General features: G+C 46.2%; 1 protein-coding gene across 50 annotated transcripts in view; it reads left to right on the top strand.

Moving 5' to 3' along the window:
* Window positions 1–16,022, top strand: part of Epb41l2 (erythrocyte membrane protein band 4.1-like 2) — a 174,771-nt gene that overhangs the window by 79,907 nt on the left and 78,842 nt on the right. For 47 of the 50 annotated variants that reach the window (XM_039099066.2, NM_001400827.1, XM_039099143.2 and 44 more), the window contains 2 exons: window positions 13,978–14,465; window positions 15,045–15,260. In XM_039099066.2, coding sequence (XP_038954994.1) covers window positions 13,992–14,465; window positions 15,045–15,260 — 690 coding nt within the window. In that variant the 5' untranslated portion in view covers window positions 13,978–13,991. Of the gene's footprint in view, window positions 1–448; window positions 4,175–13,977; window positions 14,466–15,044; window positions 15,261–16,022 lie in introns of those variants that run through there. The other 3 variants (XM_063265410.1, XM_063265449.1, XM_063265510.1) reach the window with 3 other exon arrangements.

The raw sequence follows: 16,022 nt of genomic DNA, 5'->3' as shown, positions 1-16,022 counted from the left end.
AGTGAGGCCAGCTTTGGCCTCCGCTTTGATTCTGTAAAGCCCCGTTTTGCTGCATCGCCTTGTAGAGTGGCTACCTCTTGGTACTGTTCTCTGTGGTGAATTCATTTTATTTTGCTTGTTCACCTTTAAGGCAGCCTGGGAATTGTTCCTACCTAACTGTAGCCTCTGTTCACTGCAGAGCGTGTCCCTGGGGAGTTGGTGGGACAACTCTGCATCTTTTCTGTACCTACATTTCTTATCACAAGTGGCCTAATGATTTGTTTATGTGTCTGTCTCCTGATGTATGTGGTCTGATAGCAAGGAGGAATTCAGCAAATGCTTCTTAAGCATTTCAAATAAAAATTTTAGGTACTGTTGGTTGGGAGAATGCCTCTCCTCTGGCTTCAGCAGACACCCTCCCCCGCCCCCCACCCAAGCAAATCAGAGTGGAGTTCTGCTAGGTGTCCCGCCTTCAAAGTGAGCTCTGAAAGGGCCAGATTTGAAAGCCATTTACAGTAACTAATTGGTTTACCTGAACTTAGAAAGTCCGTCCTCTCTGCTTCAGCTAGCCCTGAGAACATCAGTCTGTTCTGTCTCTGCTCCCAGCAGCCCCCTTTCTCAGCTATTATTATTCATTCTATAGACTGAGGGATCTTCCAGGTCTAGGTGCCGCCCACCGTGCCTTCAGCAGATTAAGGTCACTGACAGTGGGTTGTTCTTTTGGCTTCTGACAGTCACAGAGTAGAGTGGAAAACAGACACCGTTGCTGAATTTTGACATTAGTCCAGTTGTATACTTCTGTTATGCTATAGTCTTTTATTTATTTATTTTTTTTGTTAAGAGCTTTGTCAGAATACTTTTTGATACTTCAAAGCAGTAACTTTTTAATTAGGATATTTGAACCACCATCTTATTTTGCGGGGTGTGTGTGTGTGTGTGTGTGTGTGTGTGTGTGTGTTGGTATTTGGGAACTGAACGTAGCTCCCTGTGCATGTTAAGAAAGCTCTCTTCCACAGAGCTGTGACCCCTACCCCTTTATTGCTTTCTCCTTTCCCTTGTACTCGCCCCACTTTGTCTCTGTATAACTTGAAAAAGCCAAGTCATATCGTGCATTTTTTCCTACAGATCTGTAGAATGCTGCATTTTAAGGAATACAATTGAACATGTGTGCATGATGATGCCAGGACAGAGGACTCATCTACAGATCAGTCTGTATTCCGAGCCTGAAAGCCATTAAGCGATGCTGTGTGGTCCACAGACAGTGTGCACCTGGAACCGCAGGTGTTCTCCCTGTCCTGCCTCTGTCTTCTGTTGACCCCAGCTTAATGGACCAGGAGCCACTGTCCTAAGACACAATAGCCTTTTAGAAAATGAACATCCATTTAAAGAGTCAGGAAACTCGTCCATAGTGGGGTCGTGGTGGAGGTGTACAGTCTCACAAGATGGTTGTTGGGTGGGAATGTCTCGTCCCAGTCAGTCCAATTGTCTTAGGAGGGAGGGGGCTTATTTGGGGTGAGACAGGCTTTCCATGTGGTTTCAGGGCTCTGCTAGGAAATTGTGCTGTCCGTGTGTCCCCTGGTTTGACAGGTGATGTTCACTTGCTAAGGAAGACTCACAGAATGTTTCTGGTCCTTTCATGGTGCCACAGCTACCTGAGTTTGCACTTTCCAGGGTTTGGAGTCTTGAGCTGACTGCCAGGTTATTGAGTCCTCCCCCCAGGTTTAAGATTAAAATCTCTATAGACTCTTATTCACAAATAAAGGATAATGTTTTCTACCCGACAATTGTACAAACAGTTCTCTTGACTAGTTATACAAACCACATTTTAAGGAGAAACTTTCTTATTTTAGTTTTATGATAATGATGGTACAGCATTAAAAATATAGAGTTTAAAAATATTTTTCTGAAGACGCATGTAACACATACAAGTGTGTGTCAACAAAATGCAAGCCGTGTTTCAGCTTGTGTACTTTGAATTGTTTCAGAATCTTTTCAGAAATAAGTAATTTACATGGTGTTGGACATTTGTTAATTCTCTGCCGACAATCTTGTGGCTAAGCTGCCAAGGCTGTTTCACCCCTGGGTGCAGTTTGATAATCTAGAAACCAAGGGTGTTGATGACAGAGATGGAAAGTTGCCTGCTTTGAAGCAGGCTCCAGTGTAGTTTTGGCCTTCCTCTGCATGGGCGCATGAGTGCAGGAGCACACTTAGTATCTTTGGGTTTATTTCCACATCCTGGAGCCTCAATAGATGCACTGCCGCTTAGTTCTCTCCATCTCTCCAGCGTGCGGTTGGCTCAGGGGTCTCATGAATGGGGTCTTCAGTTTGAAGCTTCAGAAGCTGAGTAGTAGCGATGGCTTCCATGGCTGTGAGGGTCAGGCTGCAGTAACAAAACATCAGAGACTGGCTGGCTGAAGCTCACCGTCCCTCCCACAGCTCTGGAGGTTGCACGTCCAGACTGAAATTGGCAGCGGCACTCCTAGTAAGACCTTGTGGGTTATAGTTAGGTGGCTGTGGTCTAAGTTCTCGTAGCCCCATTACCTTTATCATCAGGACCCCTTGCCCCAACCTCACTCCAAATTTGTTAGATCCTATTAAAGCCTCCAACCACAGAGTGCAGATTGTAGGGGACATGTTGCTTACTCCACAGCTAGGGTAAAGAAAAGAAGGACATGCAGGTGTGGTAGATGTTTGAGCTAGGGCTTGGAGACCTGCTGGCTAATGCCTAGGTCACTGGTGTTAGTGCTGTAGGTCAGTGGCTGCTGGGTTTCTTTATTCCACGGAGCAGTATGTTTTAGACAAAGTCTGAAACTGTATACGTAATAAATTTGTATGACCAATATTTATTAAAATGTGTTTTAAGAGCTTGTGAGTTGCTCAGTGAGTAAGGTACTTTTTGGCAACTCTGAATACCTAAGTTCAGTCTGAGACTCAGGGGGGAGGAGAGAGAGAGAGAGAGAGAGAGAGAGAGAACGAACACACTAACTAGCTCCTATAAGTTTCCTCAGACCTTTACATACTCACCATGGTGCGCGTACTTGTATATGCTTCTAATGTACAGAATAAGTAAGTGTAAGTAAGTTTAAAGTAGGTTTATAGTTAAAATTTATGAATAAAGGGTTATACTTTGAATTGAAAATAAAATGGGTTCTACTGAGGATCTCAGCAAATTGCTCTTTCACTGTGCAGGGAAAACTGGGGATAGCCTGCTTTCACTGTGTAGAGCAACACTAAAGTTTACATTTGTGTAGTTTGACAGAGGAATCTTTTTGGAGCTGCTACAAAATCTTACCTTGAGTACGTCTTCTCATGAAGAAGACATTCTTTCTTGGCTATTTGGTACAGGTGAAATCTTGGTTATTGAAATATCTAAAATGCTTTCCTTCTGATTGGAAAATACTCTTTTCAAACTTTTCAGACCTTGCTACATCCAAGCAAAGTCCTGTTGGCCCTGTGTCTGCAGTGTGTCACCAGTGCAGATTTACTTCCCCCTTTAGGGGACAACCACAGGCAACAGCAGGGACTTAGCATGTTCTGTGAGTTTCTTGGACAGCCTTATTAACAACAGCTCAGAAGAGTTTCTCGTGCCTAATGTTAGAGTCTTTGGCTCTTGAGGGGAACAAAAATTACTACCATCAAACTGATGGGACCTCTGAGCTGGCTCAGTGGGTGAAGATGCCTGTTGCCAAGCCTGATGGCCTGAGTTTGATTTCTGGACTCACATGAGAGAAGGAGTGACTGGCAGAAGTTGTTCTCTGTCTCTGTCTCTCTGTCCCTCCCTCCATGCCACCCTCCCTCTCTTCCTCTCTCTCTCTCTAAGTAAGTAAATAAAATGTAAAATGTAAGGCATTCTTAGTAATGGTTTCAATCATGAAAATTGCAGTTCCAGAATGGGAGTTTGTCACTGAGACAGTCTTTATGTAGTTAACTGCATTGGAAGGCAGCAGGAAGCGCTTTGGGCCACATGAATTTTCTAGCTGAGGAATGAGGTGACTTGGAAGCAAGCTGAGCTTTTCTACTGAGCATGCCCTTCTCCAGCAGGGTCCCCTAGGGTGGGGCCTGCTCACTAAGCTCTAGGAGCTGGCTTTCCATAGGCTCTCCACAGCCTTCCAATGATGGGAAACAGGAGGCAGCTGGCGTGGACCTCGATGCTGCTTTCGTATGTGTGTCCAGAAGAGTTCTGCTGGAGCACTTGGTACTTGCTGCTTGTTTTCTGCTTGTGAAAGGAAGTTTGTTGTTGAAAGTGTGCTTATTAGTCTAGGAGGTTGGCAATTTGGGGTCTGCCAGTGCACTGAGTAGATGGGAGTCGGGTATGCATACTCTGGTAATAGAATGTTGTGCTGTTACATTTGCTGTAAGCCCCTTTCAAAGTGTGTGTGTGTGTGTGTGTGTGTGTGTGTGTGCGCGCGCGGGGGGGGGTGGGTGGGGGGGAGACAGACAGACAGACAGACTGAGACTGCATTCATAGGTGTTTTTTAGTGGCCCGAATCCTGTTCAGACCAGTCATTTGCATTTTTCTAGGTTATCTAACACAAGTAGCCTTTCGGATGGGGCCTGGGGAGCAGTGGGCTGGTTTGTTACCCACCTGTCCTGCTGCCTCACCTTCTACTTTGTTTGACACCTCCTGTCTGAGGAACCATAGGATTCTTCTCTAATGGCTCTGAAGGCAATGCATAGTTGCATAGTTGTTGGGTTTGTTTGTTTTTTTTTTAACATTGAAGGGTGAAAAATCTCACTGTAGTAGTAATTTACAGAATTCCCCCCTAATGTATCTGGAAAAGGAATTGTTCTTTAGCTCCTAGAGATGGGAACTGGGAACTCCCACAGTTCCGCCTCTGCAGTTGCTGTCGTCAAGAGCTATACGCTCTTTTCATAATGTTCTCTGTCTTGTTTCCAAACACTTAGTTTGGCTATACTGAGGGAATTCATTCTGTTGCTTAGATTCTGACATTTATATGGGATTAGGTAAGTTTTGTTTTACCTTTATCGGATTTACTCATCCAGTACTCTTCCTTTAAAAATGAAGAGAAACCTCAAACTGGTTTTATCGCTACTCCCTAACAGTAGAAAGTGGTACGCAGTGACCGGCTGGTGATCTCTGTGGCTCTGTTAACACCACAGGGACTGCCCTGCTGTAATGAGGGACCGTACCCCCCCTCCCCGAGAGCATGCGTGTTTATATTACAGCATTCCGGGGCTTACACAGAAGAGGATTTGAAAGCAGGCCCCAGCTTGGTAGACATGTCATAGTCTGGGACATTGATTAACTTTGACAAGCTTTTGTCTTATGACCCATTAAAATGCAGCGTCTGCAGCCCGCGTGTTTATCCCATGCAGTTAACCTTGGTGGCTTTGTCTTTAGCTTCTTTGGGAAGAGCCTGTAGAAATACAGCTGTTACTTTGTTGCCGAAGGACTAAGTTTATTTAGACAGGAAAAGGTAACTGGTTATTGATTAGCACTTGATGCCAAGTGCGAGCGTTCCAGTTGCATGAGCATTGTATGGAGAGGGTAGCTGTAGTGAGCTCAAGAAAATTGTGTTTCACCGTGTCTGTTAAACTCACGAGGAGTCATGGTTCTGACCCTGCTCTGAGAAGTATATTTGATGAGGATCTAATAAATGTTCCCTAGCTACTAGGAACAACGTAAAAGTATTATTGAGAAACCACCGGATGTATGGCATTGCGCTGGGAACATGAAGTTTTACTCATCTCACAAAAATGTCCCTCTTTATGGGCGCAGGGTAGCAGATGTGGCCAGAGAGGAGGTGTGGACAGGAAGTGTGACATCTCCGTGATTATGAGGCCAACTTGCTGCTGCTTTTCCAACAAATGAAGAGGAAGGTGCCGAAAGGGATCAGGAGCACTTACACGTGACTGTCTTACACCCACTTTCCCTTTTTGCTTTATCTTCCCTTTAAAAAAGATGCCCTGCTTTCAGAGAAGTGGTGCACGCCATGCTTCCCTTCCTTCAGCACACGGTAGCAGTGATCAGTCAGCTTCCCCGCACCACACCGTTCTGTCGAAGACAATACTTCTCCACTGCCCTGAGGTTGGAAGGGTAAAGGAACAAGCAAGGCTTTCTCAGGAGCTCCAGCCTCTCATTTTAAATATAGAACCGAGAATAAGTTTTACTTTTTATTGCATTTACGTAAGAGTGTATAAGGTGTGTGTGCAGCGTGCCAAGGAGCATGGGTGAGCCCCAGGATCAAGTGCACAGCACAGGCTTGGTGGCAAGGCCTCTACCTACTCTGCCATCTTGAAGGCCCATGAAAATACTTTTATAAAAAAAGGGACCACTATTCTAAACGCATAGGTTTTTAAACAGTCTATGTGAGATGAGGTTAATTTGTGGAATATTTCAGGTAGACTAACAAAAATCAGTTACTTTGAGCATTATAAGAGATGGCATTAAACTCCATTCACTAGGAAGTCGGTTTCGTGCTTCTGAGTTGGAGTGGCCCGGAAGCTGTCTGTACTCACGCTGTTTCTATGTTTGGAGCTGGGGGACAGGGCAGGGTGGCTCTGCTGCGCTCTCAGTGTGTAAACCTGTCCTCATGCAGTGCGGAAGTACTTCATCTCATTAGCATGTTGGCTCAGTGAGAACTCCTTTCTCCTGCACTGCACCTCACTCTCTCACTTCCCACACTCGGTTACTCTTGGAGAGTCTCCGGATTGCTCCCTAGTATACACGTAGCTACAATGTGCATGTGAACATTTATTGTTTGTCTCTGTTGTAGTCAGGGCTTCTACTCCTGCACAATCATCATGGCCAAGAAGCAAGTTGGGGAGGAAAGGGTTTATTCAGCTTACACTTCCACATCGCTGTTCATCACCAAAGGAAGTCAGGACAGGAACTCAAGCAGGGCAGGAAGCAGGAGCTGATGCAGAGGCCATGGAGGGATGTTTCTTGCTGGCTTTCTTCCCCTGGCTTGCTCAGCTTGTTCTCTTATAGAACCCAAGACTACCAGCCCAGGGACGGCACCACCCACAATGTGCTGGGTCCTTCCCCCTTGATCACTGGTTGAGAAAATGCCTTAGAGCTGGATCTCATGGAGGCATTTCCTCAACTGAGGCTCCTTTCTCTGTGCTAACTTCAGCTCGTATCAAGTTGACACACAAAACCAGCTAGTTTAGTCTCCTAGTATACAAGTAGATACATGTGTGCACGTGAACGTTATTTCTTTCACATACTATGCTTTCAAACTAAAATTTAGGTTAGTGAGACTGTTGATTTAAAATACATATTTGGGATTGTGATAGCTTTCTGCTTTTTAAGATAGGGTCTCGCTGGTAGCTCTGGCTGGCCTGGAACTCAGAATGTAGAGCAGGCTGGCCTCAAACTTACAAGACCTGTGTCTACCTCCCCAGGGTTTCGATAAGAGGTGTGTACCATCATGCTCTTCCCTGGGATATAGCTATTCACAAATTGATTTCTCGGCTGTCTGTAGCAGATAGTCTTCAGCACATCGGTATTCAAACGCAACTCTATCAGTAGGCGTGCTCAGTGATCATGTGACTAAGGGGTTACCTCCACTATAAATTTGTAGCTGTGTTTCCCTTTTCTTTTTAAATAGCCCAGATGAGAGTTGGACTGACCTCTTACCTTGGTTCAGCTTCCTGTCTGTCAAGGTCATAGATGAGCTCCTGCTTGGCCTTCGGGTACATTTCTCTCACCAGGACTGCAAGCAACTGACTGCCTTTTAAATTTCAGCTCCATGGTCACCTTTAGCCATGTCAACTTCTGAATGCCTTTTGGCAATTATTTCACCCACAGGAGAGCATGTTATGTTATGTCACAGAAAATGGGACCCGACTGGTCTGGCGTGACGGGGAGGTCCTCTTTTCTGTAATTCCCCTCAGCACTCTGTCCTGAGCCGACTCCTCCTTAGGCTTTCTTCCCAGTGGATTGGAGATGATTACAACCTTGCTACAGTGTTCAGAGCCAGTTAAGCTGACTACCTCGTAGAGGAGGAATCTTTTCCTGGGAACACGCGAACGGATGAATGCATGTCTTCTTCACAAAGAAAGGGAGACCGCAGGGCTGCTGTAAACCAACAGAGTCTGCCCTGGGACCCATCGTGAATGTCCATACACGAGTTAGGCGACAGAGACTGAACAAAACATGGGTTTTGTTAAAAAAAGAGACAGGGAAACTCGGTGCTCTGGATGAAACCCGATCTAGCCTATCCTGGAACTAGCAAAGGGCAGTTTGTAGCTCATGTCTTTTCAGTGTGTGGTCTTAATATCAAGCAGATGTTAGTTTACGTCTTTATAGAAGCAGTAAGCATTTTTACATCGATGCCGTTTCGCAGAGGCCGTGCACTGACCAATCATTTCTTTTAGAGTATTGTACTTAGTGGATAGCGGGCATAGCATTTCTAGACCATCTCATGCTTAGGAGAAACAAAGCTACAAAGACTCTTCCTCCTTCCTCCTCTCTCCTCCCTCCTCCCTCCTCCTCTTCCCTCCCCCTCCTCCCTCACGCTTAGCACACTTTAGACTAGTGAACTGTATACATCAGTCCTCGCAGCCATGTTGTCAGCCTGTTTTTATTCCTCTTTCCTCTCATGTTTATCTTCCCTTTCCCCTTCCCCTTTGCTCTCCCACCTTTCTTCCTCTTTACTGTTTAGTATATGTGAGAAGCATCACCCTCTGCTTCCTCAGTAGAACTGGGTAGCTGCTGAATCATCTGTCTGTTTTAATGGAAGATCGTGGGTATTAAAAAGACCTTCTCTCTGGCTGTGGGCAGTTTGGGGAGATGAACAAGTGGGCAGTTGTGGGTGTTAGCAAGGTTCTTTACTCATCTCTTAGGCTGTCACGAACATGGCAGATGAGTATTAATTTTGTTAGCTCTAGAAAACAGCTGAATTAGAACTGTCCACACATTGTCAATATATTTTTATATTCATGGCTATTTGTAGAAGAGTTTTGTTTCTGTTTCTCAGAGTGGAAAAAAAAAATCCCGCAGCCTATTACCACTAGTGTTGAAGTTTAAAAATGTTCCTGTTCCCCTTTTGTTAATCTTGGCTCCTTGAATACTTCTTTATGTTGTGGTAGGAGAAATGGGTTGCTTCTGGTCTTAGCACAGGGAGGGAGCCAATAGCCCTCCTTACGGTCTGGAGGAGACACCTGGAGCCGCCATTAGCGCTGACCCTGGACATTTTTCCGAAGTCGTGTGGCTGTGTGTTTTGTGTAGTGCTGATGACTAACCTGTGTTTTAAACAGCAGGTGTATAGTAGATGGTTTAAGCTGGCATAGCAGCAACAACTTGGTATAAATGTTTTTTTTTTTAAACCACAAGGACATAAAGAGTGTTTTGTTGTCGTTTGTTTTAAATATCATTTCTACTAACCATCACTGGTCTCTGTTGATAGTTTTCTGCTTGATTGCTTGTTCAGTGATGCATGCTTTCTCCCCTGGAGCTGTCACAATAGTAGACACTTTCATCGGCCCCAGTTGGAGAATGCCAACATGGCAATTGTGTCAGACCAGCATCTAATGGGCTGTTTGTTCCTTTGGTTGTTGATAAGTAGAGAAATCTTTACTTAGTATATTATATAACTATATACTAATGATGGAGTTGGGCGATTCTAATTAAAGATTAATGAGCGCTATATAGTTTGAGAAATGTTGGTTTGTTTTGTCTTTGCTCGTTAGGCTTTGCTGCCTTGAGCACATCCTGCTTGCTCAATCTTTTCCCTTGTTGATAAAATGAGGATATCGGACCAGATTTTGCTTGTTTCTTGGTTTTTGTTTTTTGAGGCAGAGTTTGTGTGCATAGCCCTGGATATCGGGGAGCCTGCTCTGTACTTCAGGCTGGCCTCAGATTCAGAGATCCACTCTGCCTCCCAAGTATGGGGTCTGAAGGCCTGAGCCGCCACCTCCCGGTTTACATGAACTAGATACTTAGAGTTTCACAATGCCCAGAAAATAGTATTTTCTGAATAGCGATTGCCACCTTCCGAGGACCAGTCTAGATGCTCCTGCTGTGCATGAAAGAAAGAGCCGTGCCTTCGAGGAGTTCACAACCCCGATTTCCGTTTTTGGAAGCATACCACATGGCACCCGGTCTTCATTTTTCTGGGCGGAGGCCCCTCCACATCTGAATGCGAGAGTTACAAGCGTGGTGATTATGGTGAGCACATGTGGCAGTCACGCTGTCCTGATGCAGAGATTTGTTTAAGCGGTCATCTTGTAAGCAGAGTGGAGCTGGGTTGAGCTGTTTTAAGAACAAGCTTGTTTATATAGAGTTAGGTCTACCTTCATGCTGACTCCACAGCTTGGTAAGCTCTGTCCATTGCTTTCTGTTTATAGCAGCTGTGCGACTGAGTGATGTGGGCCAGCTCCGGGGTGTGGACAGGGGTCACTGGTGCAGTGTGAGGGGCAGCTCCGGGGTGTGGACAGGGGTCACTAGTGCAGTGTGAGGGGCAGCTCCGGGGTGTGGACAGAGGTCACTGATGCAGTGTGAGGGGCAGCTCCGGGGTGTGGACAGAGGTCACTGATGCAGTGTGAGGGGCAGCTCCGGGGTGTGGACAGAGGTCACTGGTGCAGTGTGAGGGGCAGCTCCGGGGTGTGGACAGAGGTCACTGGTGCAGTGTGAGGGGCAGCTCCGGGGTGTGGACAGAAGTCACTGGTGCAGTGTGAGGGGCAGCTCCGGGGTGTGGACAGGGGTCACTGGTGCAGTGTGAGACCAGCTCTGGGGTGTGGACAGAGGTCACTGGTGCAGTGTGAGGCCAGCTCCGGGGTGTGGACAGAGGTCACTGATGCAGTGTGAGGGGCAGCTCCGGGGTGTGGACAGAGGTCACTGGTGCAGTGTGAGGCCAGCTCCGGGGTGTGGACAGGGGTCACTGGTGCAGTGTGAGGGGCAGCTCCGGGGTGTGGACAGAGGTCACTGATGCAGTGTGAGGGGCAGCTCCGGGGTGTGGACAGGGGTCACTGGTGCAGTGTGTGGGCCAGCTCTGGGGTGTGGACAGGGGTCACTGGTGCAGTGTGAGGGGCAGCTCTGGGGTGTGGACAGAGGTCAGTGGTACAGTGTGAGGCCAGCTCTGGGGTGTGGACAGAGGTCACTGATGCAGTGTGAGGCCAGCTCTGGGATGTGGACAGAGGTCACTGATGCAGTGTGAGGGGCAGCTCCGGGGTGTGGACAGGGGTCACTGATGCAGTGTGAGGCCAGATCCAGGGTGTGGACAGAGGTCACTGGTGCAGTGTGAGGGGCAGCTCCGGGGTGTGGACAGGGGTCACTGGTGCAGTGTGAGGGGCAGCTCTGCTTGGTTCACTTGCGCTCTGTATTTCCACATTAGCAGTTTGTCTCAGCTTCTGTTCTTTAGTTTTTGATCACATGGCTAAGCAATGACTTTCAAATACAATGTGATAAGTTTTTGTGGGGTAGAGCTACTTATGGAGAGAACACACTTAAAGCATGTTCTATAATCATTTCCACACACTGACACGGATCTTTTGTAAAGCAGGAGTTTTGTGATCCATTCATGGATGTTTTAAAGAACAGAAAGTGCACACTGTGGGACACAGTGAGCTGCTGATTTTGTTTCAGTCATTGTTTTGTTGCTGTGAAGGGACACCATGACCATAGCGATTCTTATAAAGGAACACATTTAATCGAGACTGGCGTACAGTTTCAGAGGTTTAGTTTACGGACATCATGGCAAGAAGCATGGTGAACAGGCAGACGTGCTGGAGAAGGAACTGAGAGGTCTTCATATAGATCCATAGGCAGCAAGGAGACACTCTGTGCCACACTGGACCCAGCTTGAGCAAGGAGACCTCAAGCCTGCCCCCACAGCAACACACTTCCGGCCACAGTCACCCCTGGTAATAGTGCCAGCCTCTGAGGCCTTCATTCACTGGCCTCGCACTCTGGCGGCTGTTCCCAAAGCCAGCACAGTGGGCCGTCCTGAGTGAAATGTGCACAGGTATTGGTTTGTTAACACGACAGTGGACCTCAGTTTTGTATTTCACTGCTTTCTGAATGTTTTGGCCATATGGTCAGGTGCTTGTTCCCCTGTCTCTTGTGGCCGAGTACTTAGCTGCCAGCTTATCTTGGTTAGCTTGTACAAGTGTGGGGCGTTTCTCTTTTAATTTTACCTAGATATTTATTCACTTCTCAAGATGTAATTTAGAAAGTGTATGCTAGAAATCAGCTTTGGTTTTATGTGACTAATGTATATATAGTCATCTTAAATATGATTGAAGGAAGACATTTTCTGGGCATTATAGATCCAGTTGTATCTCCCTTCCTGTTGGTGGGTGTTTTGAATTGTAAATACCTGAGAATGGGAAGACCCGTGGCTTTGGTAGTTTTAACTCTGTCTTCCTTTGTAGTACTGCGCTCAGAGACAGTCAGTCAGCCCTCTGCTCTGCCGTTTCACTCTCTCTCTCCTGGCTCCCAGGCCTTTCCTGTCTTCCTTCTGTAGGTAGTAGTGAGGACTCTCTGTGGAGTCCCCTAGTACTGAGCAGAACTGGGTCCCTAGGTGATCACAGCTCCCAAGTGCTGTCCCTAGTGCACATCTAGACTCTTTCAAAGCCTGTTTTCTCTACTGGCCAGCTAGACGTCTTTACAAATCTGGCAGTCACAGGAAACAAAGTCAAGTTCTATGTCTTGGCTAGACCCATCTTCCTGGATATCCTGTATCCACGGATAACTTCCCCAACTTCCCATAACTTCCCAAGATTCTTTTTCTCTCTTTCCATGGTTTATGTCTTTTTCATGAGATTCATTTCTTACTCTCTTCTTGATTGCTTTGGCCTTAATAAATGAACCATGCCTGCATTTTTGCAACCACTTGCCAGCTGTCTTTCTGCTTCTGTCCCATTTTAGACCCTACAGTCAGGCTGGGCTGTTGAAACAAGAATCTTATCACATTAGTACGTAAGGCTCCAGAGCTCTGGAAGCACTTGATTTCAGTATGTGCCCATGTGAGAGAGCATGTGTTACAGCCTTCTTCTCTTGACTAAACCACATTCTAGTATATTGACACAGTGTGTTTTCACAGGGTCACTTGTGTGGTTTGTGACTCTGCTTTAAGACAGTTGTGCTTTAGTTTCCTTTTAAAGCTGTTGGTATTTGTACCCTTTAAGAAACTAGGGCACCAGCACTCAGAACGCTATGGGATAACACCATGAGGGGGAGGGGATCAGGGAGCTTGGGCTGGCTCCGTGTGCCTCCTGTCTGCTATGCTTAAGGAGCCCTCTCTGCTTGTATAAAGTTTAGGCTGCCAGTTATTTTTAGATTGGATCAGTTTTGTTTCATTAGTTGTGAGGGTCATTAGGTATATTTTCCCTAATTATATATATTCTATAATATCTTTTTTTACTTTGGATTAGGACCTTTACTTTTTACACACACACACACACACACACACACACACACACACACACACGGAGGGAGGGAGGGAGAAAGGGAGGGAGGAATGGATGGAGGGGGGAGAGAGAGAGACAGAGAGAGAGAGAGATTGATTGAGATTGGGTAGGGTAGAGGCTTGGAGTTCTGATTTTGGCTTTAATTTTCTTAGAAGCTTAACTTTTTGAAAAGTGCAGGAGAATCAGGATATAACACTGGAAAGCAAAATATTAGTCAGTCTTGTTTCAGTAAGATATTATTGCTATTAAGCACCCAGCATTTAAAAGTGGTTTTTAAAATACTTGCCAATAAGGAATAAAGGCCAGAAGTAAAGGAGAACCATATGCACTAGACTTTCTGTGTAGTTATATAACTAGTTGGGATCAGATAACAGTAATCGCTCTCTCTTAGGTTTGGGTGACTCTGTGTTCCAAAGTGTGCACCATTGTGATGCTTCTGGGTTCCGGAGTTCTAATAGAGCAAGTAGTCTTGAGTTCGTCTGTGCCTTTTTCCTTAACAGTGCCTTTGCGGTTTCTCGTCTGTTCCTCTTCCTACCCTGCCTTGCCCTTTCCATCCCCTCACCACCAGATTGAAGGTGGGAAATTCTAAAATATTATCTTGTGGTTTCTATTTTGTTGCAGTGTAAGCTGTAACCATGACTACTGAAGTTGCCTCTGCATCTGAAGTGAAGAAGGGCTCTGACCCATCGGGAGCAGATGCCCACAAGGAGAAAGCTAAAGAAGTAGTAGAGAATGAGCAGACTGCAGCGTCTGAGCTGGACGAAGGGAAAGCCTCCCAGCCAGGCCCTACAGCTGAAAGCCAAAGCAGTCCCCACCGGCGGAAGCGAGGGAAGGATCCATCTGAGAACAGGGGCATCTCTCGCTTCATACCCCCATGGCTTAAGAAGCAGAAGTCTTACAGCCTTGTAGTAGCCAAAGATGGCGGAGATAAAAAAGAGCCTACTCAAGCTGATGGGGAAGACCAGATCCTAGACAAAGAGGATACCCTTCCCGAAGAAGAGAGTCGGGCCAAGGGGGATGCAGAAGAAATGGCTCAGAGGAAGCACCTGGAGGTTAAGGTGGAGGTCAGGGAAGAAAAATCAGCCTTGAAAAGCAGTGCTGAGATCCAGGTAGGTTGGAGAAGACTGGAATGAGGGCACAGCACACGGGGAAAGGGGCTGGCTGGTTTGGGATCATTTCCCCTTCTGTTTGAGATACTACTTCAGCCTAGTGTGTCTGGAATACAAAACTTGGATTACTGCACTTCAGTCTTCCCTGTGAGTCTTAAAAACCATTCCCAAACAACAAAACCAAACAAAAGAATGACACATGTTTGGCTTGCCTGTAGAAATCTAGGTTTTCTTGTGGATTAAGGTTTTAGGAACTTGGTTATTTCCGTGCTATTAAGTATAGCCGCTGGAATATAGTTTCTTTTATTTATTTAATGCCTACATCACTAACCGGGCAAAATAGTGGGTGATAAAATGAACAAGAAAGGGTGAAAAGCTTTAAAAGCTTAAGTTTAAAGCGGTTAGACTGAAAAATCCTAATTCTCATTAAAGATTCTTCTCGGGGCTGAGGGTGTGGGCTGTAGTCATAACCTGGATAAGTTACCGGTCTGCATGGAGCAGTGGATTTGATCATTGTTTCCTGTTAACGTTGCCTTCTACAAGTTAACTTTAATGCGGACTCACTTTTTGTTTTGGCAGCCTGCTGAACAAGTGAGGAAGGACAAGGAGGAGGAAGTGATACAGGATATACAGGAAGAGAAACTGGAAGGAGGTGCAGCCAAAAGAGAGACAAAGGAAGTTCAGACAAGTGAGCTGAAGGCAGAGGTGGCCTCTCAGAAAGCCGCCAAGAAGACCAAGACTGTCCTGGCCAAAGTGACCCTCCTAGATGGCACAGAATTCAGCTGTGACCTTGAGGTGAGGCAGGGACAGAGCAGAGACTCGTCTTCTTGGCAGAATGGAAGCAGTCTGCTCTCTCGGTCGCACAATGAGTCTGTGTCCCCTTTCACCAAGTTCCTTTAGGCCAGGTTGTTGCAATTGTGCTTTTAAAACACTAACTGCCAAGTAGAAAGAACGCCATTGTTTCCATGCCTGATGTACTAACTTCCTTCAAGCAAGGGTGATGTTCTGCCACGACCATTCAGTCTCTATGGTTTGTGTCTGTTCTGAAGGATCAGCTTTGACTACTACCTCTATAGGATGCCTTACCTGAGAAATGGTAGTTTTAGGTTGACTTTTAGAATAATGAGAATTTGGTAGTTAAACTCTTGAGAAAGAGAATGATGTAAACCTAGGTCATCAGTTTTGTTTAGTAAAACGATGCCTGCTTTGTAAGAGGTGTAATTTCCCGCACCGATGTCGAGGGGCCAGTGTGGTGCCTTAGAGCACCCGCTCAGGGCTTTCTGTCACCTCAGTCCTTCACAGTGACGTTTTTTCACAGGACATGCTCTGATAGTTAATGTCCACTCAACTGTGTTGAAGTTCTTTGAACGGCTCCTTACGTTTCATGTAAGACTCCGTTCTCAGGGTCACAGCAGGAAGGTAAGGGCTTAGACTCAGTAACTGCCAGTGCTGGAAGAGCCCAGCCTGCAGCTGTGGCAGCTTGGCACTCGGGCTCATGAATGTGTCCTCGGAACTACAGCTGTCTGGTGGTCTGGCACTGCTGGTGGTCTGACTAGA

Source organism: Rattus norvegicus, chromosome 1 (assembly GCF_036323735.1).
Source record: "Rattus norvegicus strain BN/NHsdMcwi chromosome 1, GRCr8, whole genome shotgun sequence".
In the NCBI taxonomy this organism is placed as follows: Eukaryota; Metazoa; Chordata; class Mammalia; order Rodentia; family Muridae; genus Rattus; species Rattus norvegicus.
Note: the sequence above shows the minus strand (reverse complement) of the source record. Positions and strands in the feature narration are given on the sequence as shown.